At 35.5% G+C, this 25,765-nt stretch overlaps 2 protein-coding genes across 3 annotated transcripts in view; both read left to right on the forward strand.

Moving 5' to 3' along the window:
* The window catches only part of LOC120413084 (1-phosphatidylinositol 3-phosphate 5-kinase), a 192,502-nt gene that overhangs the window by 108,185 nt on the left and 58,552 nt on the right, over positions 1 to 25,765 (forward strand). The window lies entirely within an intron of this gene.
* LOC120413099 (uncharacterized) overlaps positions 5,443 to 25,765 on the forward strand; it is a 56,933-nt gene continuing 36,610 nt past the window's right edge. Inside the window, exons 1-2 of the mRNA XM_039573804.1 lie at positions 5,443 to 5,521; positions 5,572 to 5,583. Of these exons, the coding sequence (XP_039429738.1) occupies positions 5,443 to 5,521; positions 5,572 to 5,583 (91 nt within the window). The remainder of the gene's footprint in view (positions 5,522 to 5,571; positions 5,584 to 25,765) is intronic.

The following is a 25,765-nucleotide window of genomic DNA, read 5'->3' on the forward strand; positions in this document are numbered from 1 at the left end:
GGTGGTCGAATTAGGGGCGGGAAAATTAGGCGATTAGTCAGGGGAGCAATTTCACACCACCGCCGCAAAGCCCAAACCGCGAAAACCGCCATCGAGGTCAGAACTCCAGTTTCAATGAACAGACAGACAGACTTGGAGCGCTGAAAACTTTCAATGACATTTCCGATTGATGTCTGAACAATGTTTGAACAAACTTGAGGCGTGAGGCCGTCTACGATGGCGATGAACTTCAATGAACCTGTGCGAGCTGTCGAGAAATTGAATCGACACGCAAGCTGTAAAGTGAAGGAAGAAACAGGGTATCTACATTAACGTAAACCAACAGACATATGAGCGAGACTGAAATGAACTTGATAGGTTGGTGATGGGTTTTCATTGCTTAAAAAAAACAGCTTTTTTAAAACATGAACAGCTAGGTTCAACTAATGAAATCATTGGTAGGTTAAGCATTTCATTTTTTATCATCAACCTATCAACCCCTGCTAATTGTCTTTATACGTGTCACAAACGAATGATCCTATCACACTTTGAACCCAATTTCAAACCTTCTTCAAGTTAAATATGGGAAAATTAGAAAAAAAATGATTCAAACCCTCATTTCATAATTCAAATGTTATTTTCTCTGAGGCATTTCTTAACCTTTGGGCTAAATATTTGGTCAACATAAATTCTTTCACACTAAGATTTTTTACGGATTTCGGTCGTTGAAAAATCGGTTAAGTTTGAATCGGTAAACCATATTTCAAAATGAACAAAATTTTACCGAATTCCGGTTGTACAATTATGCACTTCATTACCGAATTTTAATAAGTTTTTACCGAATTCGGTAATTTTCAGTTTACCAAACAGTTGAAAATTCGGTAATTTTTTTCGAATTTGGCAAAAAAAATTAATGTGTTGAAATTTAAGGAACGATGTCATCACAAACATAAATCCCGCATTTCAATCAATTTCAATTTAACAATCCCACAGCAAGCTGACAACTTTTCCTGTCCTTCTGGAGAAACGAAAGGCCTTCTTTTCCCTATCAAAAATAACAGAATGGAAAATTAATACCTTTCAATAGTAGTGCTGAAAAGTCCTGGTGGCATTTTTCGAGACGAGATTTGTCTGACCACGCCTTCCGTCGGACGGCCCCGGTCTAGCCTAAAGGGTTAGGTCGATAGCTCAGTCCAGGTGTAGGAGTCGTCTCCCTGGGTCCTGCCTCAGTGGAGTCGCTGGTAGGTAGTTGGACTCACATTCCAAAGGTCAGTTCGAATCCCGGGGTGGATGGAAGCTTAGGTGTAAAAAGAGGTTTGCAATTGCCTCAACAATCAAGCCTTAGGACACTTAGTTTTCAGTTTACCAAACTGAAGGCCTTAGGACACTTAGTTTGGAGTAGGAATCTCGCAATCGAGAATGCCAAGGCAATGTTGTAGAGCGAATAATTTGTTTTTTTTTATAGCTTTAAATGGTTTTAACTATTTATACTTGAATATAATTTGGGTAAATAATGTAAGTTTGCATATGTATGGCAGTTGTAGGAGACACTATTTACACTTATTTTGCAAATTTTTTGATAGAAATTCACTTTGTTCGAGCTATTTATCACTCAATTTTAAATGAAAACTCTTCGTTGGAGCTGTAATTGGACGTCAAAGTGCAGATATGCCAACATTAGGTGCACGATAAAATTACATATTGTTCCCCTTATTGTGGAAACCTTGCGAATATTTTATACACTTGAGTAGTTTTATATTTGAGTCATATAATAATTCATACAATAATATATTTTCAATAAATAAGTAAGAAAAATTTAAATTGAATCATTCTGCAATCGGTTTTCAAACGCCTTTGCATTACACTTTAGTTTCATTTATATTTTAAGCACCAGCCACAAATTAATACAAAAAAAGTGCCAATCAATATTTTTTTAAATTTTGATTTTTTTGACTTCTTTTAGGGGACCAGCAACTTTCGAGTCGAAAACAAGTATGGAAAAAAAAATTGCTGCCAAGTTATGATTTTTTAAATAAAATGTGTTTTTTTTGGGAAAAATAAAAACTTCACTCGAAAATAAATTTTGACTTCAGTTGTAAACGTGCAAGTATGATTTTACAATCAAAACTGAAGTCAATCAATTTTTTCGAATGATATTTATCAAAAAAGAAGAAGTGATTGGAAATCATCTTTTAAAAATTTTATATTTCTGATTTTTCGGACCGATTATGACAAAAAAACCCCGATTCAATATCACCAGAAGTGAAATAGAGCCTTTCTTACAAAATGATGAAACTCCGACAAATATATTGGTGCTATTAATTTTTCAAATACAAAATGATACCACCCAGTGAGAATTTGACCTAAAGCTTCTAATATTTTTAGGCTAAACCTCAAATGCATTTTTTTTTAATTTCAGAGGTACATTATGGGTCGCAAGGTACTAAAATTTAATTAAGAAAAACATATTGTATTGACATTATTAGAAAAATATAAAGGGTACTCAGTCTTTAATGTTAGTCTATGATTAACTTCAAAAAAATGTATCGCTATTGCACTCTGTCAAACTATTAAGAGAAAAGAACACTTTCACGCGCAGCGTAAAACGCGCAAGCGTAAATGTGCTGGCGTTTATGCTTCGACTTGACGACTTGTCGATCTTTCGAGCGAGAACGTGCCGGGACTTTGAAAGCTTCAAATTTTGGGCCCAATCAGTTTATGGCGCATGTTTTCGAATGGCTTTTGTTTGAAACTGAATTCTTGTAATTTGATAGTGTTATCTGTAAAATAGTCCAAAAAAATACCTCTAAAAATGGCTTTGAACGCATTTATTGGTCGAAAATTGTGAATCAAAAAATAAAATGTTCGTCTCCGACCCCATGGCTACAAATCTGAAATATAAAAATTGTGGGTTTTACGAGCGGTTTTCCAGTGATGGAAGACACAAATTTTTAAGAGCGGATAGAGACATCGCTCAAGTATTTCAGAAAAAGAGCTCTCAAAAATCAGACTTTGAGTTCCGGGTTTCGGGCCAAAATTCAATCGAAAGAGCGCATCATAACCTTCAATTTAGTAATCTAATCTAATCTAATCTAATCTAACACAAACGCAGCCAGTCCGATGAAAGCATGCTGGAAAGTCTTGTGATTAGATTACGCCCCAAGCACTTTTCTTGTCATTATTAATAATTGCAGTACATCCGAGAACACCCGAAAATGTATTGCAAAAATTAAAGCGGCCAGCCCTACTACGTTGTGTTTACCGCAGAGAGGATTCTGAGAACGGATCACATTTCACAGAATCTACAGGGGAGGAAGGATGCGTGGACATACCGTACCAAACGCTCCTGTTTACAGTTTCATTTGTGTTTTGTATGATGGGTTAAGTGTAAAATATAGTGTGGTTATATAATCAAATAAATATAATAATGCAATATAATGATCATTTAATAAAATCCCTTCACCTATATATAATAACCAAGCACCCCAACACAGTGGCACAAAAGAAATGAAAATGAGCATGCAAAAACAAGACAGCGCGTCCCCGTTGTCAGCGCACTAATGATGCCATTATTTAATTATAATAACCACTCACCCAAGCACACAAACATCGACACAAAAGAAATGAAAATGAGCATGCAAAAACAAGACAGCGCGTCCCCGTGGTCAGCGCACTAATCACATCATAACCTTCAATTTAGTAATAGGATTTTTTTCTGGGACGATTCCCGGCGGAAACGATTTTTTAAGATATCTGAGAAAAGCGTTTTTCCAAAAGCAAACTTTGAACCTTTCTTTTGTAAGAAAGGCAAAAAATAAAAAAAAATTGTACCGTCCTAACTCAGCAATATATTTTATGTCCGTACTAGTCTATGGCATATCGAAAAAAAAATCAAAATTAAAAATATTGATTTTAGGAAATGGATTTTTTGTGAAAAAGATTCAATTTTTTTTTCTGAACTGTCCCCGTCAGAAATTTTCAACAGGGTCTTATGGGACCCCAAAGAAGAATTGATTGGGACCAATATAGTCAAAATTAATGTTTAAAATACTCGAACAATATTATTTCATTGGTGGCTGGTACTTAATATATAAATGAACCTAAAATGTGAGGCAAAAGCCCTTGAAACCCGATGGTAGAATGATTTTATTTTTCTTGCTATTTTGTTGAAGATATGTTATGCCGTTAAAATATCTTTCAAAGTTTATGTTGTAATTGATTTTTTGTAAAAAATATTGTTGATTTTTGCATTATTTTTTCCGTGTACCGATTTTTTCTGGATAGCTATTTCTCATTATCAGAATATCCTCCAAAAGTTACAGAATTTCGAATATTTACTTACCATTTTTGAATAAACAAAAAATTCAATGACACAAAATAGCTTCTTTGGTCATTGGAAAAGCCCCCAAAAAGTTTGAGCCAAATAAAAAAAAATGGAAAAATATTTAAAAACGCACCAAATCGGCCGATTTCGTGGAGAATTGCTGCTATGTAAAGTTGTTTTGTATGGAAATTGTCAACGGAGGGGAGGGGGTCTGGGGTCTGATATTTCCACGTGGTTTATGGATGGTTTTTTAGTTATAACATTCGGAAATGGAAAAGTATTGGATAATATTTGTATCAGTTTGCTTAACATTGTAGGAAGTTCTTATTGAAAATAAATGTCAGGAAATGAATCTGAAACGAACATATATAAAAGATGGATACATAAGACTAGTATAAGACTGGGAATTCCAGGAGTTATCAAAATGTCCTACCCCAAGACTTGAAACATAGTACTTAACAAACCTAAGAACCACTCTCATTTAAACATTTTAATCCCCCTGAGGGGTGATTTTTTTCTCGTTTTCCTGAGATTAAAAAAAGAACATTCTAACACCCTCGGGCGCGCGTTGACGCTTCTCAACCGCTAACATCGCGCTAATTAATGACACTTTGGTGGTGAGCAAGCGGAAATAATGCGAGGTATTACAGCGAAAAAAATCTCTTACCCGCCGACAAGCTGGGGTTAGACTGTGGAGGGAAAAAAAATGAAGAACTTGTCGTTTGCCTACCGGATTTAGCACTTTGCCCACCAAACTTCAGCAGAGGTAGAGGTACATGAAAATTTAATGACCGTAAAACCGCACATTCGCCTGATTTTTCCACTGAGGGAGGGCACTGTGAGAAAAGTTTGTGTGATTTTATGTTAAAATAAAAAGATTCTAAGGTTTCTTTTCCAATTTTATGTGTAACTGAACATGAAAGTCATGTAACTTTACGTGTAACCTGTAATTTTTCCAACTGTGCAGCACTGTAACTCCAAGTGTGTAAGTCATGAGAACCGACCTTTTCGCTGTTGCGTGAAGCTGTGTGCCACCACACAGAACTCATTATCATTTATGGGACCCAGAGGGAAGGTTTTTAGGGGTTGGGGAGGTTTGTAAGCCCGGTGGCAAAAAAGCTGGTTTGTAGTGACACGGAATGCGTCTACTCTGCGGTGGTGGGAGTCTGGTCGTCCGGACAAAGGTTGACCTCGTTTCCGCTGCGAGTGGAATTCGCAGTAGGTAAAGTTCTTCTGGCAAGGACTTCTAACGTATGCATCTCCTCCAGACTGGGAGGAACGTGAGTTCGATATTCCCTAGTCATTAATATTCATGCTTGATTAACTGGAAGATTTAGGGAGTATTGCAAAGTTGGGAAGATTTGTGGGAAAAGCATTGTATGCTTGGAACTTGGTATGCCATAATTCTGGCAGGTCGAGTTCCACATTTTTTTTCAGTTTTGAGATAGAATGTGCAATACTTGTAAGACAAAATATTAGCAATGAAAAATCATTGTCTTTTTAGTACAACTAAACAAAATTGATTTGATTATAATTTGCATGATTTTTGATCGTTTGTGCAACTATACCTAATTGTTTATTTTTTAATCACTCACTCACGCAACAACTCTCAGGAGTCGCACGCCAAGTTCATGTGCTTTTTGTTTGCAACCTCCTCGTCCCTCCACAACTCCGGAAAGCCTCGTCAAGTTCAGACCGTTGACCCGAATTCAATCCGCGCTAAAGCCTCTGCTCGTACAACTTGTACCGTTTTGGCACCACTACACCGCACCACTTGAAGTCAGACAGACAGTTGGTGTTGCATTTTTCTCGTTCCCACGCACGATGCAATTGACCTGCACTCTTGGCGTGGAGTTATAGTTTATGCACGCATGCACAATAAATTTGCAGTGCATTGTCAGTGCACTTTACTGGAAGTGGAGTTGCGTTTCGTTTCGTTTTTTTTTTTTTGCAAGTTGTTTTTGCTGCGTGATTTGTTCAAATTCGTTGACCTGTTTCAAGTGGGAAACGAACTCGCGAAATTGTGAGGTGTGTGTGACCTATGCAAATTTAACCCTTAATTGCCAATTTTCTCATGATAGTTTTTGTTTTTCTTGTTGATAGAAACACTACAAAACAGTCAAAAGAAACTCTTCTCCAAATCCATAAAGACGAAACGAAACTATTGGCACTACGCCCCCCGGGGCATGGCCTTCCTCTAACGTGGGATTTCTGCTCCAGCGCCTCTGACGAGACAGGAGAAACCGGGACCGACGTTTTACTTCACCATCCGATAGAAGCTCAGTGGATAAGGCGGGAATCGAACCCGCGTCTCATAGCATCATCGGGATCGGCAGCCGAAGCCGCTACCCCTGCGCCACGAGACCCACATCCATAAAGACACCAACTTTTAATTAATAACGACGCCCCAAAGAGCACCTCAATGAGCACTGTTGCTGCAGCGGGGAATTCTTCCGGTACAACTTCATTTAGATAATGAGAGTGATGCTCTAGTTTCTGCCCGCCCAAAGCCCGCCTTTGCCTCCGCAGCGCACCCGTTTTTTCCCACGTGGTAAGGGATAATGCGTCCACACGATGCTGCTCTCCCACATTGACTCGAACGGATGCCAAATGTAATGAGTTCATGTGGTTCTACTGCTCATGTTGCTATTTGCTTGAATATGGCCGAATTTTGCGGAACTCCGAACTTGCAGATTTACCTTCAAGTCGTGTGAGTTTGAATTGACTTAAAAAATTGTTTTAATTTTTTTTAAATTATATTACTGTAAATGATTGAATCCGAAGAGCGAGTTGTGGCGCTATAACCACGGCAAATAGTGTCCAGGGCATTCGTGGAAATACAATGTCCCATCCCAGAGGGTCCCGGAGTACCAAACCTTCTTAGCATGGTGCTCCCAACGAATACAACAAAATCTCGGAGCGTATGGTGGTGTGTCCCCACGCTCCTTCCTCCCCTGTCGATTCAGAATTGTGTTGTTGTTCGAACACTCTGTGCACAAACTCAACCCAATTACGAGTCATCTCTGCGATACGGCTTTACGCAGTAGGCCTGGCCGCTTTAACGCTTGTGATGTTTCAATGCATTCCGATGCAATGGCGCACTACAAATGTTAATAAATGATAAGAAGAGTGCTAGGCGTCATCTAACCTAAGGCACTCTCCAGGATCCCTTCGAAAGATTGGCTGCGCTAGGGTCTGATTAGATTAGATTAGATTAGATTAATTTTTTTTTAATTATATTACTGTAAATGATTGAATCCGTATTTCTCATTTCGCAGTTTTTGTTTTTTTTGTTTTTGGTAAACTCTTTAGACGTCATCCATAAAGTCACGCTCTAGGGGGGGAGGGGGGGTTGAGCCAGTGTGACATTGCGTGTTGTAAGTATAGGAAAAGCGTGACAAAGAGGGGGGGGGGGTGGGGTAAATTTTGGCTGATTTTAGCGTGACGTACTTTATGGATGAAGCCTTCCTACAACTTGATCACAATTATACTGAACATACTTTGATTTAGGTTTGTTTTTTTTTTGTTCTAACTACTTTTCCAGATATGAAAATGATTTTCAAAGGTTCATTAACTTTTCATTGCGTCATTTTTTTTTAATGTGAACAGACACGGACCACTGCGACACTTGCGTATCTATTGCAGGAAGGTGCTGTGTCCTATCCCTCGCCTAGACCAGACCAAAACCCGAGTAGGGGTAAATAACACGGGAATACCAAATTTTGATATTACTTGGGCAAATAACAGCGACCAAAATGTGCCATTGGTTGCCCAGTAATAGATGGTAAAATACCATGAAATCATACCAAAATCTTGTATGTGTAAGGGCACAACAATACCAAACCATGTTATTCCAAGGGTAAAATAATACCTCAAAATAAAACCATTTCAATACCAAGTTGAGGTCTTCTGGAATTTTGAACATTGCTTGAATACAAAAACTTGGTATTGCCATGGTTTTATTTTTAGGTATTCCCGCGCCTTTGGAAAATCATATTTTGGTATTTCTGTGGTCTTTCCCTTACATGATTTTGGTATGATTTCATGGTATTTTACCATCTATTACTGGGCAACCAAGAGCACATTATGGTCGCTGGTATTTGAACAAGTAATACCAAAATTTGGTATTTTCATACCATTTTTAGTGCAACAATTGCATTTAGTGAAAAAACGGAAATGATTCATATGCAACAGCCAAATCTACTCACCTGATGATTCCATGTTGTTATTAGTGATATTCTTCACCACACCGAATGCATTTGTCATTGATGAACGGCCTGTGCTTGAAGTTTTTGAAGCTTCTGAAAAATAACAAGATTGAAAAATAAGTGTTATTAAAATGAAACTGAATTGAAATTCACCAAAATGCATTAATCTGTCGATTGACTCGTTTTTCAAAGTATTTGGTTATCCCGACTTAGAGATATTTCAACGTTTTTGAAAAAAATATTAGTGGGTATATCACACTAATTTTTAAAATCATCTTTAACATTTTTGGGTTTCAAGTCATTTTAGCGCAAAATTAATTAACTCGTAAATTTTTTTTAACAAATTTCCCATAGTTTCAGAGAAAATTGATGAAACCTTTCAATATTCAAATAATACCAACTGTGCCATCCTGACTTAGAAAATTTTCCACAATTTCAAGTCATTTCTGTAGGGATACCCCCTACCCCCAAAAATGTTTAAAATAAAGTTTGAAATTTCCAGTTTTGAATGAAAGCATTCGCTTTGAGACATGATTTTAGCGCAAAATTAATTATTTTGTCAAAACTGGTCAAAATTTTCCCATAGTTGCAGAGGAATTTGATAAAATACTGTAATACCAAAAGAATACCAAAATGTGGTGTTCAATCATTGACAAATTCTGCAATTTTGCAATATCAAAACAATACCTTAAATTGGTATGATACCACATTTTGCTTTTGCATAATCCTTAAGACAAATTTTAAAGGGTCCAGGAATACCAAAATTTGGTATTGATACCAGAGAAAGGTATTATTACGCATTTCCCTTGTTATTTACCCCTGCTCGGGAATCCATGATAAAACTGACAGACCAAATCTGTCAGACCAAGACTGTCAGACCAATGAGCAAAAAGTAAACAATCTTGGTCTTCGACTTAGGTGCACACAAATCAAGAAAAGAAAATTTGAAAAAGAATTTTATTTTTCCAATTCAATGACTGGGTTTGAACTGCAAAATTGAATGTACGTCAGAAAATGATTAAACAGTGCGGCGTCCTGTACACCCGTCCTGTAAGTTAAAAGCCTTATTCTTCCATTTTAATTTTAGATCGCGTTTTCGGTTTACACCTAAAAAATCTTGAAATTATTTATACGGATTTGTGATTCCTCACTTTCCATCATCCCCTTGATCTATTGTAGTAGACTCGATTGAAAATATTTTTTTCTTGATACCCAGCTATGGGAGAGAATCATGGCAACATCCATCAAACAAAAACAAACTAATGTCAAACACCCTTCAAAGCTTCGTTTCGCCAAGAAAAATGTCTATGCAAGCCATGAGAAAGTGAAATTATTGACAACCGGAAGAGATTTTTAAAGCAAACAGAATCCAAGGGACCGTCGAGGAAGAGATCCTTCAAGCAAGGGAAAATATCGAGGAATGAAGATAATTGAAGTATGCAGATTGAAGGGACTGAAGAACTCATCGATAGATGGAGAATTATTGATGTCGAGAAGATCGACAGCCAGAGAGTCAACTGTATACCCTTTCTCAGCCTATTTCTATGATCGGCCTATCAACACTTTGATCATGAATTAAAGCTTTCATAAAGTGTTTTTGACTAGTTTATGTAACGTATTATACTATGCCTCAACGGATTATTTTATTATTCAATAATAAAATTCTATAGCAGAGATTCAAAAATAAAAAATAAACGAAAGGCAAAAGGTAATGATAGGAGGTACTAGAATAAGCCAAATACTATCAAAATCAAACAAAAACTAAGCAAGATAAGAGCCAATTAAAAAATTAAAAATTAAGTAAAAAAACAAGAGAAGAAAAAAATTCGTAGAGCTAAAGTTGCTTCAAATGACCCCTGAATACTGGAAAAATAAAAATCTTCGAAAAACTTTGGCATTTGAGTGTAAGCCAAATAAGAACATTTTGGATGTTTATGTAAACATTCGCTAACATGAGCACGATATACTTCTTGTTTTGAAAACTGGTAGGTAATTGAGAAATTAAAAGTGAGAGTGTGTGCAACATGGAGTTAAACTTTCTGTGAAGTTGCTGTGAAGATTATCATAGCACTTTGAAAAGTTTAATTCCATGATGCACGCACACACTCTCACTTTTAATTTCTCGATAATTCTGTTACCAATTCCTGACTAAAACAACGTCTGCAACTAGTTTGAGGAAATATTTATATTATGAATGATTCTTTTTTTCGTGCAAAATAGACATAATTGTGAAATGTCATAAATGCTACAGTATATAAAAATTCTTTTGGAAAATTTGATACACACCTTTTTGAAGAACAAAAAGAACTATTTTTTTTATTTTATTCAAAGTTTCGTCCTTTGACTCTGGAGCAACTCTCTACAAAATCAAAAAAAATCGACTGTTTTTATTTTTTGATTTGGCTCAAACTTTGTGGGCGCCTTCCCTATGACCAAAGAAGCTATTTTGTGTCTTTGGTTCACCCATACAAGTCTCCATACAATTTTGGCAGCAGTCCATACAAAAATGGTACGTAAATATTCAAACAGCTGTAACTTTTGAGTGAATTTTCTGATCAATTTGGTGTCTTCGGCAACGTTGAAAGCATTGTTGAGGACTATCGAGAAAGTAATAGGTACACGGAATTTTTGAAAAAGAAATGATTTTTGGAAAAAAATCGAAATTTCGTGCAAAAACAAGTTTGACTTAATTTTTTTTAAAGCCTGTTTCTTTTTCTTAAAGCCGCTGTATCTCAGCAACCAGAGGTCCAATCTTCAATGTCTCTTAGACAATTCTATAGCAAATTTTCAGAACTTTAAAAAAAAATTATTATTAGAAATGGTCACTCATGGTAACTTATTATAAAAATCGAAAAACTGCAAATATTTCGCTTAAATCAAACTTTCGGTGGCTATATCTTGAAAACGGATATCTTTATCAAAAAATCTGTAAAGTATTTTTCGATTGTAAATTTAATTTTACATTAAAAAATTAAGTCAAATTTGTTTTTGCATGAAATTTCGATTTTTTTCCAAAAATAACTATTCATTCAAAAATGGCAGATTTTTTGACCATGTTTCTCTATGGCTCAAAAAATGCGGGTTTTGTCCCCCAAAACATATTAAAAACATCTCGAAAATCATAAATTGTGTATCTTGGGAAAAAAATCCTTGTACCTATTTTTTTCTTAATAGTTCTCAGCAATACCTACACCCAAAACTGGCAGCGCTAGTCCGAGAGAATGATGGTCTCGAGTCGAGAGAATAGTGGTACCATTCACGGACGCAGAGAACACAGCTCGAGATGGGCGATAGAACTATTCTCTCGAGGTTCATTTGCAAAAAAAGTTCATCCGTCAAACAAAAAACCAAAATTGTCGACAACGGGAATCGAACCAGAGACCTTTGACAAACCAATCCAATGACTTAGCTGCCTCGGCCACCACAGCTTGGTGACCATGGAGAAGTCAGAAGTCGATGTATGACACTTGTTGGAGATTTATTGATTCAACTAACGAATGAACTCATTTGTTATGACGGTGTGAGTTGGTACCATTATTCTATCGATTTTGGCACTGAGCCCTCAATAAATTTTGAGAGAACGATTATCTCGATTCTGAATTTTGGGTGGACACAGAAAAAAATAATGTAAATTTTGAAGCTTTACTTTTGGAAGGTACCTCTTTTTAATGTAATTTTACCTCAATTTAGACTGAAAAAGTGACATTACACCAGAAAAGTGGTAAAATTAAACATTTCCAGAGGTAAAATTACTCCTTTTTTTCTGGCATAAAAGATGTACCCCTTCCCAGATGTAATATTACCATGATTTTTTTTTCTGTGTACAACTTTGCCGAAGACAGCAAATTGATCAGAAAATTCATCAAATGTTATTTATGTACTATTTTTGTATGGACAGCTGCCAAAATTGTATGGAGACTTGTATGGGTGCATCACCGACACAAAATAGCTTCTTTGGTCAAGGGCACCACAGAGTCAATTTCCGGTTTTGGTAGAGAATTGCTCGCTGGTAAAGCTCAAGGGGGAGGGTGAAGATGAAATATAAATAAACTGAATTTAAATTTCAAGTCTGATTTTTGAAACCTCGAAACAAAACCTATCGCAATATGCAATATACATCATTAAAGTTATGGTTCTATCCAAAATTTGCCAAATATCAATGAAGTTATGGAACTATATTTTCCTTAAGTTTCACGTATTTTTTAGTTTCAAAACAAAAGTTGGGAAGAGGTTAAACATATTTAATTGATAAGAAACAACAAAGAATACATTTTTTTTTCTGTTCTCTGATTTTTTGGAGAAACGTTTAAGGAAAGAGGACAAATACTTGCAATAAAATTAACATTATAATCGTTGTTTGAATACACTGTTGAATGGTTTTTTACAATTTTGTTTTTTTTTTGCATTATTAACTCCATTGCCAATATTGGAAATCTATTTATTTCTAAAAATACGGTATTTTGTGAAAATAAATTGTGCTTGCACATACACAAGGAATCAGGATGTCCTTACGTTTGCTTAGAAAACCCTGGAAAACTACCTATCTAATTTCTTTCATCCAACCGGTTTCATTCCCAGTTATGTTCCAAAAACATTCCCCTTAAATTTGGAAGTGATTTTTAAGCCCTGGTTTTCTGAAAAGGTATAGGAAAATGTTTTTTTTTGTATTCAGCCTTTTGAAATTTTGATTTTCTAACCAATGAAAAAACTATTACAACATTATTGAAATCTAGAGTATTCTTGAAAATTTGCTGAATCTGATGTAAGAAGAAGACAATTTTTGGAGAGTTATCTGAATTTTTTACACATCGGAAGACCAGGGCTGAATAATTCACTTTTATTGGTTGGAAGCTTTGCTTGAAAAATCTAAAATGTTGTTTATTTGGCACCCATATTCTAAATTCAGCATTTCAAATTTATAATTGGTTAACAAAATCATGCAAAATTTGGAAACAATTTAAGTAAATTTGAAAAAAAAAATAATTAGTGAAAATCCTTCATGAACAATTTAGTATTAATGCAGGCATTTATTTTCTTTAGGTAACACCCAATTATAAAATTATTATTTAAAAACCCTGAATTTTGAGGAAATTTGAGAACTTTGTAAAAAATCTAACATGAATTCATCAGTGTTTTGAAAATCAGTGCAAAATTATACAATTCATTATTTTATTGAAGCACGCTGAATTTTACAGCAAAAATTTCAGATTTGATCAAATCGAGTTCTGCAAAATTTAAGGATTATCTAGAACATGGCTTGAAAAAAATCGTTCCGATTGATTGAGTTATGCCTTAGAACCAGTGAGTTGAAGTTACCGTTCCAACTTTTAACAATATAGCAATATAAAATAACAAATATCAATAATTTCAAAATGTCAGTAATAACATCTTAAAAAACGATTTCGTATATTAAAAATTAAATATTTTTGAGCATTAAAGACTATGAAATACCATAGCTTTTATGCAAAATAGTACAGAACCAAGAAACTTGACAGTGGCACCACTTGAGACCTTTAAGTGCCAAGCTGTGTCTCTAATGAGTCTCTCACGGCACAATCCATACCCGGACTCAGACTCGACCTCATCATTGCTGGCAAAGGGAAATGCTCAAGTTCTGGCAGTAATGTGAACTCCTGGATCGCTCCAGCTGTGCCTCGACTAGAGAAGAGTACGAAAAAAAAATAGCTCCACTACTTCGAGAAGGGCCAAGTGCTACGCAAATGAAGATGATTCTTTTGTTTTTTTGTTGGTTTAATTTCCAACCGCTGGTGGAAAAACAAGTCGGAGAGAGCATTCACTGGCGATGTTCTTCGGTGGTTTTGTTTTCGGAATAATTAAGAGGCGAACCAAAAGGGAAATTAACAGTTGCCACAGTGCTGACTTTGAGGGGGGCTCTAGTGAATGAAAACAAAAGTTCGACGAAGCTTTCTAGAACGGTGTGGAAAAGCTCAGTGGAGTGCTCTTTTGCAGCTTTTGTTTGTAAAGTAGTGAAAATAATTGAGACAGTTCTAAAGAATGCAAAAATTATGATGAGTTAAAATTGAAAAAAAATCTACAAAAATTCAATAAACTCCATTTATATTCACAACTGTCGTTCACACTCGCTATAACCTATTAACACCCCATTCGATTCAACGGCCTAAGCTGACAGCTCTAATTAATTCCGGTGCACCTGCTCTGCTCTGGCTGGTGTCAATCGAAAAACATTCCGGCAAAGCCTCAAACCCCTCTCAAACCCACCTCAAGAAGAATCCACCCGAAACCCGAAATCACTAACCCAAATTCCGTTGCATAATCACACTTCACAGCCCATTCGGTTTTAAAGGTTCCGAACACCCTGCCTCCAACACCTTCGGATTGCGCAACACTCGGCCACTGGGGTGTCGGAAACCCGTATTAAAACCGTAAACTTTTGCTTGAATATTGTATGTAGGTGATAACTTTCTTCCGGTCGACTGCTGCTGGCTGCTGCAGCGACCGACATCCGAAATTCAGTCACAGCCCATTTTGTTCACGTTGTACGGTATTGACATAAAAGTAATTGTGAGTCGAAGCTGTTAGCACACAAATAAACTGATTGCAACAAATATTAGTTCTGTATATTCCAATTTTTGAATATGTTCTATGGCACAAAATGTTCAAAATAAATTTAAAAAAAACATAATTTTGAAAATTCGAACAAGCCTTTTTGTCATCTTAAATTAAACCAAAATGGAGAATTTTAATTTGTTTGGTAATAAATTTACATTATTTTTTTCAGAGTGTCTAAATATTACTCTGAAAAGTTCTGCACTTTTTCTGCATTCGCCTAATCGGTACGAAAATACATTATCAAGTTACATATTTTTGAATATGGGTCATTCCAAATCAACTGAGTACACTTTTGGACTCGACCTTCACCGATTTGGACCAAACTTGGAGGGAACGTTCATCTATTGATAGTTAGCAGAAATCCCAAGTTTGGGACTGATTGAACCATCCCTCTATTTTTAGCACCGCCCTCTTTTTTGACGATTTTCTAAAAAATTTTTTTTCTTTTAATCATAACTATGCAAATACTTAAGCAAAAGACTTTCTACAGGTTGCATTTTATAGAAAATTGTCCAAGGAATTTGATAAAAATAAAATTTTAACCCTTAAACGCCAACTTATATTAAATTTTAACGTTTTTAGTATAAAAATTCAGTTTTGACCAATTCCTTATATTTTTATTTGTTTTATTTTATCACCATCGTGTTCCCCGGACCGTTTTACATAATAATCAATGTAGACTTCAAACTAAAATGGACTATTGGCAAGATACAGCGATTTTACTGAAAAAAAAATGATTTTACGCAGCACTTTACGCACACCAAAAAGGGATTAATCCCGCATAGTTCGGTTTTTGTATGTGAGAAACTTATTTCGGATTTGAATTCATAGGACATAGTGCAGCGCATAATCTAACTTTTTTCAGTAAAATCGCTGTATCTCGCCAATAGCTCATTTTAGTTTGAGGTCTACATTGATTATTATGTAAAACTATCCGGGGAACACGATGGTGATAAAATAAAACAAATAAAAATATAAGAAATTGGTCAAAACTGAATTTTAATGCATTTAAGGGTTAAAATTTTATTTTTAATGAGCTCCTTGGAAAATTTTCTAAAAAATGCAACATGTAGAAAGTTGTTTGCTCAAATAGTTGCAAAGTTATGATTAAAAGAAAAATAGTTTTTTTAGAAAATCGTCAAAAAAGAGGACGGTGCCGAAAACAGAGTGATGGTCCAGTCAGCACCAAACTTAGGATTTTTGTTAACTATCAATAGATGAACGTTCCCTCCAAGTTTGGTCCAAATCGGTGAAGGTCGAGTCCAAAAGTGTACACAGTTGACCTGGAATGACCCATATGCCATTTTGTATGGACGTCAAAAGTCCTGATTGCTCATAAAAGCCTCAGTCACTCGTGAGCACAGCACATAGGGGAATTATACCCATTTTAATCACTCTAAGCCGTTCGACCAGTACGATCGGCCAGTAGTTTGCAATCAGCTTTGTTTTGATAATTGAGGAAATTGCTTAAAATCAATGATATCAATAATATTTTGCAATTTTGTTGTTTAAACAACATCAAAGACACATTTGGCAGCAATTTCCACCAAGCCAAATTCTAATTAACAGCAAACTGGTGTAGTGCAGGCCAAGTGAGCGCCCCTCTAGTATTTTTGTAGACTCTCTCCTCTCTGACCATACTCGTGTATGACTCGCGTTGATGGACGGAGTAGGAAAAGAAATTCACGAAGTATTTGTTTTGCTGAGTGAAGTGATTGAATAAGTCGCTTGCCAGCAGCCGATTCGTTCAGTGATGAGTGAGTGATTTTTGATCTTTGAACTGATGATCAGGACCCTTGATGGACGGTTGCCAAAATTGAATGGAAACTTGTATGGACAAATTAATGATAAGAATGATTCTTTGGTTAAATAAAAACTAAATAGTAGTTTATGCAACAAGTTGCAAAAAGAGGATTTTTTCAGCACGAGTCGTACATTTATCCAACGAGGTTCACCAAGTTGGATAAATACGAAGAGTGCTGAAAAAATCAAGTTTTGCAACGAGTTCAATACAACAATTTTTGCAATTCCAAAAAACACACACTGAGTGAATTTTATGGCAAATTTCCATTTTTTTTTTTGTCAATAAATCGTTTAAATCAAAAAAATGTTGAAAAGTGTTACTTTTCGAAACAAGTGCTGAAAAGTTGAACTTTTCAGCACCCATTTGAGTGCTGAAAAGTAGAACTTTTCAGCATTTATTTTGAAAAGTGTTGCTATTCGATTCTGTTATTTTTGGTACAGAAAAGTAGGCTATTTCGTCGTTCAAGAATGACAGGAAAAGTAAGTAGTTTCACGACGGAATTGCAAAATAGTAGTTTATGCAACAAGTTGCAAAAAGAGGATTTTTTCAGCACGAGTCGTACATTTATCCAACGAGGTTCACCGAGTTGGATAAATACGAAGAGTGCTGAAAAAATGAAGTTTTGCAACGAGTTTCATACAACATTTTTTGCAATTCCAAAAAACACACACTGAGTGAAATTTTATGTCAAATTTTCATGTATTTTGTCAATAAATCGTTTAAATCCAAAAAATGTTGAAAAGTGTTACTTTTCAAAACAAGTGCTGAAAAGTTCAACATTTCAGCACCCATTTGAGTGCTGAAAAGTAGAACTTTTCAGCATTTATTTTGAAAAGTGTTGCTATTCGATTCTGTTATTTTTGGTACAGAAAAGTAGGCTATTTCGTCGTTCAAGAATGACAGGAAAAGTAAGTAGTTTCACGACGGAATTGCAAAAATGATATTTTTTCATGCCCTCATTTACAACACCGTTCTTCAAACACTTTTTTATCATTTTGTTTTACCTCCAGGAGAATTTCAGTATTTTAGTTCTGTTATCCATATTTGGCAAAATGTTATGATCCAAAATGACTAAAATCTGTAGTCGGAAGAATTTTATGATTTTTTCTAGAATTAAAAAAAACTACACTTTATTGACAAAATAAATTAAATTTTAAAGAAAAAAAAAACTAAGAGAATTGTAGGACGAAACATTGAAATAAAAACTTGTAAAACAGAGAAGCATGGTATGATGATAGGTTTTGTTTACTTAAACTAAGATTTTCCTAAAACCTCAGTGTTGTATATGCGGCAAGAGATCAGCTACCGAAGCCATCGACCCCCATCTGAAGCCTACAACAGCCGTAATCTGACCCGGCCCCCCCTCTCTCTCATCTCTCCCTCTCGGTGTGGGTCTCTGGGTTGGAAATGTCGAAGCCGGCGATGAGATGCTGGTTGAGTCTGGTTTGACTGACGGACGAACGATTATTATGATGGCATGGCCTAGTCGTGTTACGGCCCGGTGGAAGAGAAAGAAAGAAAGCAAGCAAAAATAAAGGGTAGACCCCGTTTAAGTAATCAATTTGTATGCCAGTCGAGCCGCCCAACGAGCATAATCTTAAAACATGTGATCACCTCACACACACACACATAAGCACACATAAATGCACCGGCATCGGCGTTACGTCAAAACACTTTCATTTTTACTCTCCGAGTTGCGTCCATTCGAAGTGACAAAATGTTGGGATTTTGTTGTTGTTGCTTTGTTTGAGTAAATGTCACCATAAGTTGCACAGCAAAGCACTTAGCAAGCTTTATATAACCATGTAGAGCAATGGATTGCCTTGCAGCTAATTATGTTCTGCGATGCAGTTGTTGTGTAGTTTAATCAGTATCTTGCTAGTATTAAAGCATAAATTATAGAGCACTACCTAATAACTACCATTTTACTTGATAGTGAGTAATCTAAGTTTGTGAAATTTTCTGTTTAATATATGTCATGATTTTTTTTTAATTGTAATTTTTAATTCTTTGTTATTTTTGATGGAACACCTTTCTTCTTTCTTCTCATGTATGATGTCATCGAATGACCGAAAACAAGCCGGTTTCTGGCGGTATCAAGGTATCTTTTCTTTTCAAACTATAAATCATTCAACGAGGGTAAGCCCTTAGGCCGCACCTCAAACCCCAAACAACTCACAAACGTAAAGAGCTGACCAACTTTAAACCAAAACAAATTGCGTCTTTCATTGCATTCCTTTACGGTTATGAGTGCATGAGAACTAAGCTCATCTCACTTAACTGCAAAGTGTTTATCTTCTTAACATTTAAGCAGGGTTCGTAAAAAAACTAAACCCTTTAAAAAATACGCAACTGCATAATTGCGTTAGCATAACAAAGTACCAGCACACACACCTAGTCATAAAACGAAACTCAACCAAAGCAATTCGTTTTGCGAGCGCCAGAACACCGCAGTAATGTGCACATGTTGCAACACGTGTAACCCGGCAGAGCAGCCACGAGCAGCGGCAGCTCTAAACCCTTCCGTTGTTGGAGTCTGGCTTGTGATGCCTTGTTGTTGGTGGCTTCGCCAGCATCCTGGTGGAGCTTCCTTACGAAAGCGGGAAAACGCAGAATATTCATATATTAAAGAAGGATGAACTGCATTAACGCGTGACTGCGAGAAATTTGAAACCTGACTTTTTATGCTTAACGTAAAAAAAAAAGAAACAAGAAACAAGAAACAAGAAACAAGAAACAAGAAACAAGAAACAAGAAACAAGAAACAAGAAACAAGAAACAAGAAACAAGAAACAAGAAACAAGAAACAAGAAACAAGAAACAAGAAACAAGAAACAAGAAACAAGAAACAAGAAACAAGAAACAAGAAACAAGAAACAAGAAACAAGAAACAAGAAACAAGAAACAAGAAACAAGAAACAAGAAACAAGAAACAAGAAACAAGAAACAAGAAACAAGAAACAAGAAACAAGAAACAAGAAACAAGAAACAAGAAACAAGAAACAAGAAACAAGAAACAAGAAACAAGAAACAAGAAACAAGAAACAAGAAACAAGAAACAAGAAACAAGAAACAAGAAACAAGAAACAAGAAACAAGAAACAAGAAACAAGAAACAAGAAACAAGAAACAAGAAACAAGAAACAAGAAACAAGAAACAAGAAACAAGAAACAAGAAACAAGAAACAAGAAACAAGAAACAAGAAACAAGAAACAAGAAACAAGAAACAAGAAACAAGAAACAAGAAACAAGAAACAAGAAACAAGAAACAAGAAACAAGAAACAAGAAACAAGAAACAAGAAACAAGAAACAAGAAACAAGAAACAAGAAACAAGAAACAAGAAACAAGAAACAAGAAACAAGAAACAAGAAACAAGAAACAAGAAACAAGAAACAAGAAACAAGAAACAAGAAACAAGAAACAAGAAACAAGAAACAAGAAACAAGAAACAAGAAACAAGAAACAAGAAACAAGAAACAAGAAACAAGAAACAAGAAACAAGAAACAAGAAACAAGAAACAAGAAACAAGAAACAAGAAACAAGAAACAAGAAACAAGAAACAAGAAACAAGAAACAAGAAACAAGAAACAAGAAACAAGAAACAAGAAACAAGAAACAAGAAACAAGAAACAAGAAACAAGAAACAAGAAACAAGAAACAAGAAACAAGAAACAAGAAACAAGAAACAAGAAACAAGAAACAAGAAACAAGAAACAAGAAACAAGAAACAAGAAACAAGAAACAAGAAACAAGAAACAAGAAACAAGAAACAAGAAACAAGAAACAAGAAACAAGAAACAAGAAACAAGAAACAAGAAACAAGAAACAAGAAACAAGAAACAAGAAACAAGAAACAAGAAACAAGAAACAAGAAACAAGAAACAAGAAACAAGAAACAAGAAACAAGAAACAAGAAACAAGAAACAAGAAACAAGAAACAAGAAACGAGAAACAAGAAACAAGAAACAAGAAACAAGAAACAAGAAACAAGAAACAAGAATCAAATTTTGAGGCATATAGAAAATAGCATAGCATAGCATTGGTGTCTACCCGTAGCTGCTACTTCGTTATTGACCAGGACCCCCAAACATTGCTCCGTGGACCACAGATGAAAAGTAGGAACCAATCATCACCCCTTCGCAATTTTCAAAGGTCCCTATCGTGCTGATCAATACCGACGCCGGCCACGACCAGTGGTAAGACACGGGGAAGTGGATGGGAATGTTAGCCGATACTTGAGTGATGGGACCGCCAAATCGACTGCGTCTCCGACAAAGTATCACATGAGTTTTGAGGGGTTAGTAAGATGGGTATGAGGTCAGGATTCACTGTGGTAGGTGATGCGACCATGAGCAATTTGTTTATGGGTTGAAATTTTAAAAATCTTAGGCAGCCGGCTGCGGAAAGATACCTATCTAGGGATTTAAATATAGTATTAATTCGACCGCGATTCTCCAGAAATTCTCCGTCGGCGTGCCTTCCGATCAACGGTGATGTAGGAAGGGCTTCATTCATTAAAATTATTTTATATCATAAGCCTTAAAACATATCCGTCGACGTGCCTTCCGATCCTCGATGATATGGAAAGGACTTAATCCAGCAATACGACTTGCTTGTCTCAAAAAACAAAAATCGGATCGTTTATATCGAAAACTATATAAAGAGAACAAAAATAAAATTCATCGGCCAACGAACGCGCGAACAAAAATAAATGAAAAAAGAAGAAGAAGAAATCCAATCATCCCCTGTACACAAATAGCGACACAAAAGAGACGGAAAATAAAACGAAAAAACAACAGGACTGCGCGTCCACACAGGCACCGCACTACTGATGCCATTATTTAATTATACTGACCAATCACCCCATGCACTCGAACAGCGACACAAAAGAGACGGAAAATAACACGAAAAAACAGGACTGAGCGTCCACACAGGCACCGCACTACTGATGCCATTATTTAATTATAATGACCAATCACCCCATGCACTCGAACAGCGACACAAAAGAGACGGAAAATAACACGAAAAAACAGGACTGAGCGTCCACACAGGCACCGCACTACTGATGCCATTATTTAATTATAATGACCAATCACCCCATGCACTCGAACAATGACACAAAAGAGACGGAAAATAACACGAAAAAACAGGACTGAGCGTCCACACAGACACCGCACTACTGATGCCATTATTTAATTATAATGACCAATCACCCCATGCACTCGAACAGCGACACAAAAGAGACGGAAAATAACACGAAAAAACAGGACTGAGCGTCCACACAGGCACCGCACTACTGATCAATTTTGAGGCATATAGAAAATAAGGTTTAAGAAAAAATAATTGAAATTTTACTATTTTTTTTTTGATTCAATTTTTTATGTGAAATTAAATTTGCAATCGAAGAGTACTTTACAGATTTTTTGGTAAATTATATCGATTTCAAGATGTAGCCACTCAAAGTTTAATTTTAAATTAGAATTTCCCGTTCTCATTTTTTTTCAATTTTTAATATTGCCAAAGAGACATTGAAGATTGGACCGCTGGCTGCTGAAATAAAACAAATAAAAAAAATGAAGTTTTTTTAATCTAAAAAAAAAATTCATGACAAACCATTGTCTCAATAATTTAATGTTCAACATGTTTTTAAGTGGAGCGGTAAAAATACCATAACTTTTTCATACCAATCTTATACAAAAAATGTGTTAAGTTCTTTTCGATTGCAAATTTGATTTTACTTTAAAAACTGAAGTAAAAAGAGCATAATTATTTTTTATCCCAAGAAAAATTTCTTTTTTTTTTTAATATTATGACTCGGCAGCAAAATTAAAAAAAAATGATTTTGAGATGTTTTTTTGTGAAAAAAGTTAATTTAAAATTAAGCAAAATATTTTTCCTTCTCCTGATTTTTTTCTGAATATTCCTCATCAATATCTGTTACCTCTCGAAGAAACCAAATCTGTCAGAAAATTTCTTCAAAGTTACAGATGATCGCCAATATTGTATGGAAACTTGGATGGGTTGATCAATGCCACAAAATAGCCTTTGTTGTTGTTAGGTTGCTAACTTGTCTTATTGTTCTTTACAATTGCGTCTACAATTAGACTAGGGCGTCCAATTTTCCAGGGTTTTGAATTTCCCGGGAAACGGGACAAATAGTTTTGAAATCCCAGGAATTCCCGAGATCCTGGGTTTTTTTAAACATTCATAAAATCTATATTTTCATTATATTTGTTATGTTTTCAAGCTTAAAATCATAGAATCAGCTCAATTATATTAATTGGTGATAATCTTCATTTCAATCTAAACATATACGACAGCTTTAAAATAGCTTAAGGGGTTACATAAATGTAAATTGGCTTCAATGTTAGAGGTTGGTATGAGAACACATTTAAACTTTTTCAAGTCTATTTTCAAGACATTAAAATTTATATTGTCTCAACACTGCTTTGACCAAATCGGCTCATAATTTTAGTGAACTCTCGTTAAACTGATTCCGTGTGCCTGACGAAGGCCGATTTAAAAAAAAGTTTATTTTTAAATAATATTAAAATAATGAAATATGAAGAATACTAGAATTTGACAGTCCTTGCGAAAAAGTTATAAGATAAAAATATTTTTATATTTTATGCATTTTTCAAATATGCAAAATTCAAAAATCTGGCATCGTCATGCACATGGGAGGTCTTGTGAGTCTTCTCCCCAATTTCAGCCAATTTGGTCCATCCTATCTTGAGAAAATATGTTAACAAAGTTTGAAAGTTTGCTTTGCGCATGGCAACATTTTGTGCTTAAATCGTCTCTTACTCAGTTTAATAATAAAATATCTATATGAAACTTTCAGCAGTAATCATCTTTCAAGTGGATTTAATAATTTTTCAGCAATAAGTTGAACAGCTTAATATTTTTTTCCAATTTTTAAAATAATTAATACTCATAAATGTAGTAACCATTCTTTTAAAAATATAATAAATGAAAAATATAAAAAAAACACTAGGAATTTTGGGAATCTGTAAACTCAAATTTATCAATTTTCACTAATAAGCCAAATTATTTCTGATATATGCCGAATACAAATTTTAATGCTTTTAAATTTCTATCGATTACTATGTATTCAACTATTAATGTATTTCTACAAAAATAAAATATTTCCGGGCCAAAATTTGTTTTTTTTTTTCAATTTCAGGAATTTTCGAGACAAATTACAAAAAGTCCCTGGATTCGGGAATTCCCGGTTTTGGAAAAATCCCGGGATTTTTGTCCCGGGAATTCCCAGGATGGACGCACTAAATGAGACAGTAAAAAAACTTTGGCTGGAGAGATTGGATCAATCCCATTTTTTGATCTTCCCAAACACCAAATATTAGGAATAAAAACTAAATGATTAACACTCCACAATCATTTTCTTATACCAAATCACAAACACAAATTTAAAAACGACTCTCCGTTTAGAACCAAATCCTACGCTAACAGTATGTATGTATGTATGTATATAAACCACTTGGTGATTTATAAAACCATTTCCCTTCCACCGGCACAAGTCATCTCGTGACGTGGCTTGGTAGCTCTGCAGATGTGCAATAGTGTGACCAGAAAAAATAGCCCGAAAATCTTGCCATTCTCTTTGCATTACTCAGTTTTGGTCAATTTTTTAATACACAATCGTATTTAAAAGCACAAGGATAAGCTCAAAAACTTTTATTGTGAATCATTATTTTCGAAACATTTTTTTTATCATGAACACCCTAATGTTGCAGTCAGTTTCATTCGCTTTTTTTGCACTATTATTTCCCAACGATGTCTGCAATTTGCATTGCACATTTCCAACACAGTGTTCTGACACGACGTTCGCTGGTGTCGTCCTCTTTTAGAAAAACTGTCACAGTGCTATCATGCGTCAACGCTTTCCGGCAGCATCCGCCACACGCCGACAGGAAGTTCGTTTTCTTTTCGTTTTCTGTGTGCACAGGATGCGCTTGAATTTTAGAGCAAAAAAAACTAAAGGAAACTCAAAAAGGGCTGCCAACTCGCTCGCGCTAGGTTTGGATTTAGTGAAACGTAATCTGGGGAGCACGTTTTTGAGTGACGATAGTTTCGAGCAGGTGATGCTTAAATCTGGCACTGTCAGGTGTCTATTTGTTGGAACCGCTTTATTTTTAGCAGGGATTTGCGTTACTAATTGTACTGTCTTTAAAAGATATTTTATGCGTGATTTTGAAACAGACAATGTGCCTCCGAGATAATTTGTAACAATATTGTATATTTACACAACTAACAATACTAATTTTGTATATTTTTCTTCTACTTCAGGTAATCATTGGCATCATTTTTTAATAAACCTGAGAGGTATGTAAAAACCAAAAAAGTATCATTATTTCTACTTATTCCAAGCTTCCCGAATTGCCAAAAATGGTCCCCGAATGATAGTCATCATTGTCCGCGGATGACCACATCCTCGCGATGTCTATCTGGGCCATTTCCGAGTTCCGGTTTGCTCACGCCATAACATTTACCAGATTTTTTCCGGCTTCGCCATTTCAGCTGTTGTTCGCTGATAATAAACGGCAGGTCCTTTTCGCCCCGGGAATGGCTCCATTATAACAAATTTATTTTACATTAACACCCCCCGACAATGATGGCCATTTTGGGTGGCGGCTTGGGCACACTCAACAAATTTCAACTTTTACCATAAGCATGAATAAGCAGAGCTCATTTCGAGGGCCAGGCAAAAAAACAAAACGTTTTCCCGGGGTTCCAAACTTTATAACCCCAAGGGGGGCTTCTTTTTGGGCAATTTTCCCACTCCAACATAACACGACACCTCACTGGCGGCCTAAAACAAGTGTTTTCTTTTTG

The sequence above is a fragment of the Culex pipiens genome, chromosome 2 (assembly GCF_016801865.2).
Source record: "Culex pipiens pallens isolate TS chromosome 2, TS_CPP_V2, whole genome shotgun sequence".
NCBI classification, from domain to species: Eukaryota; Metazoa; Arthropoda; class Insecta; order Diptera; family Culicidae; genus Culex; species Culex pipiens.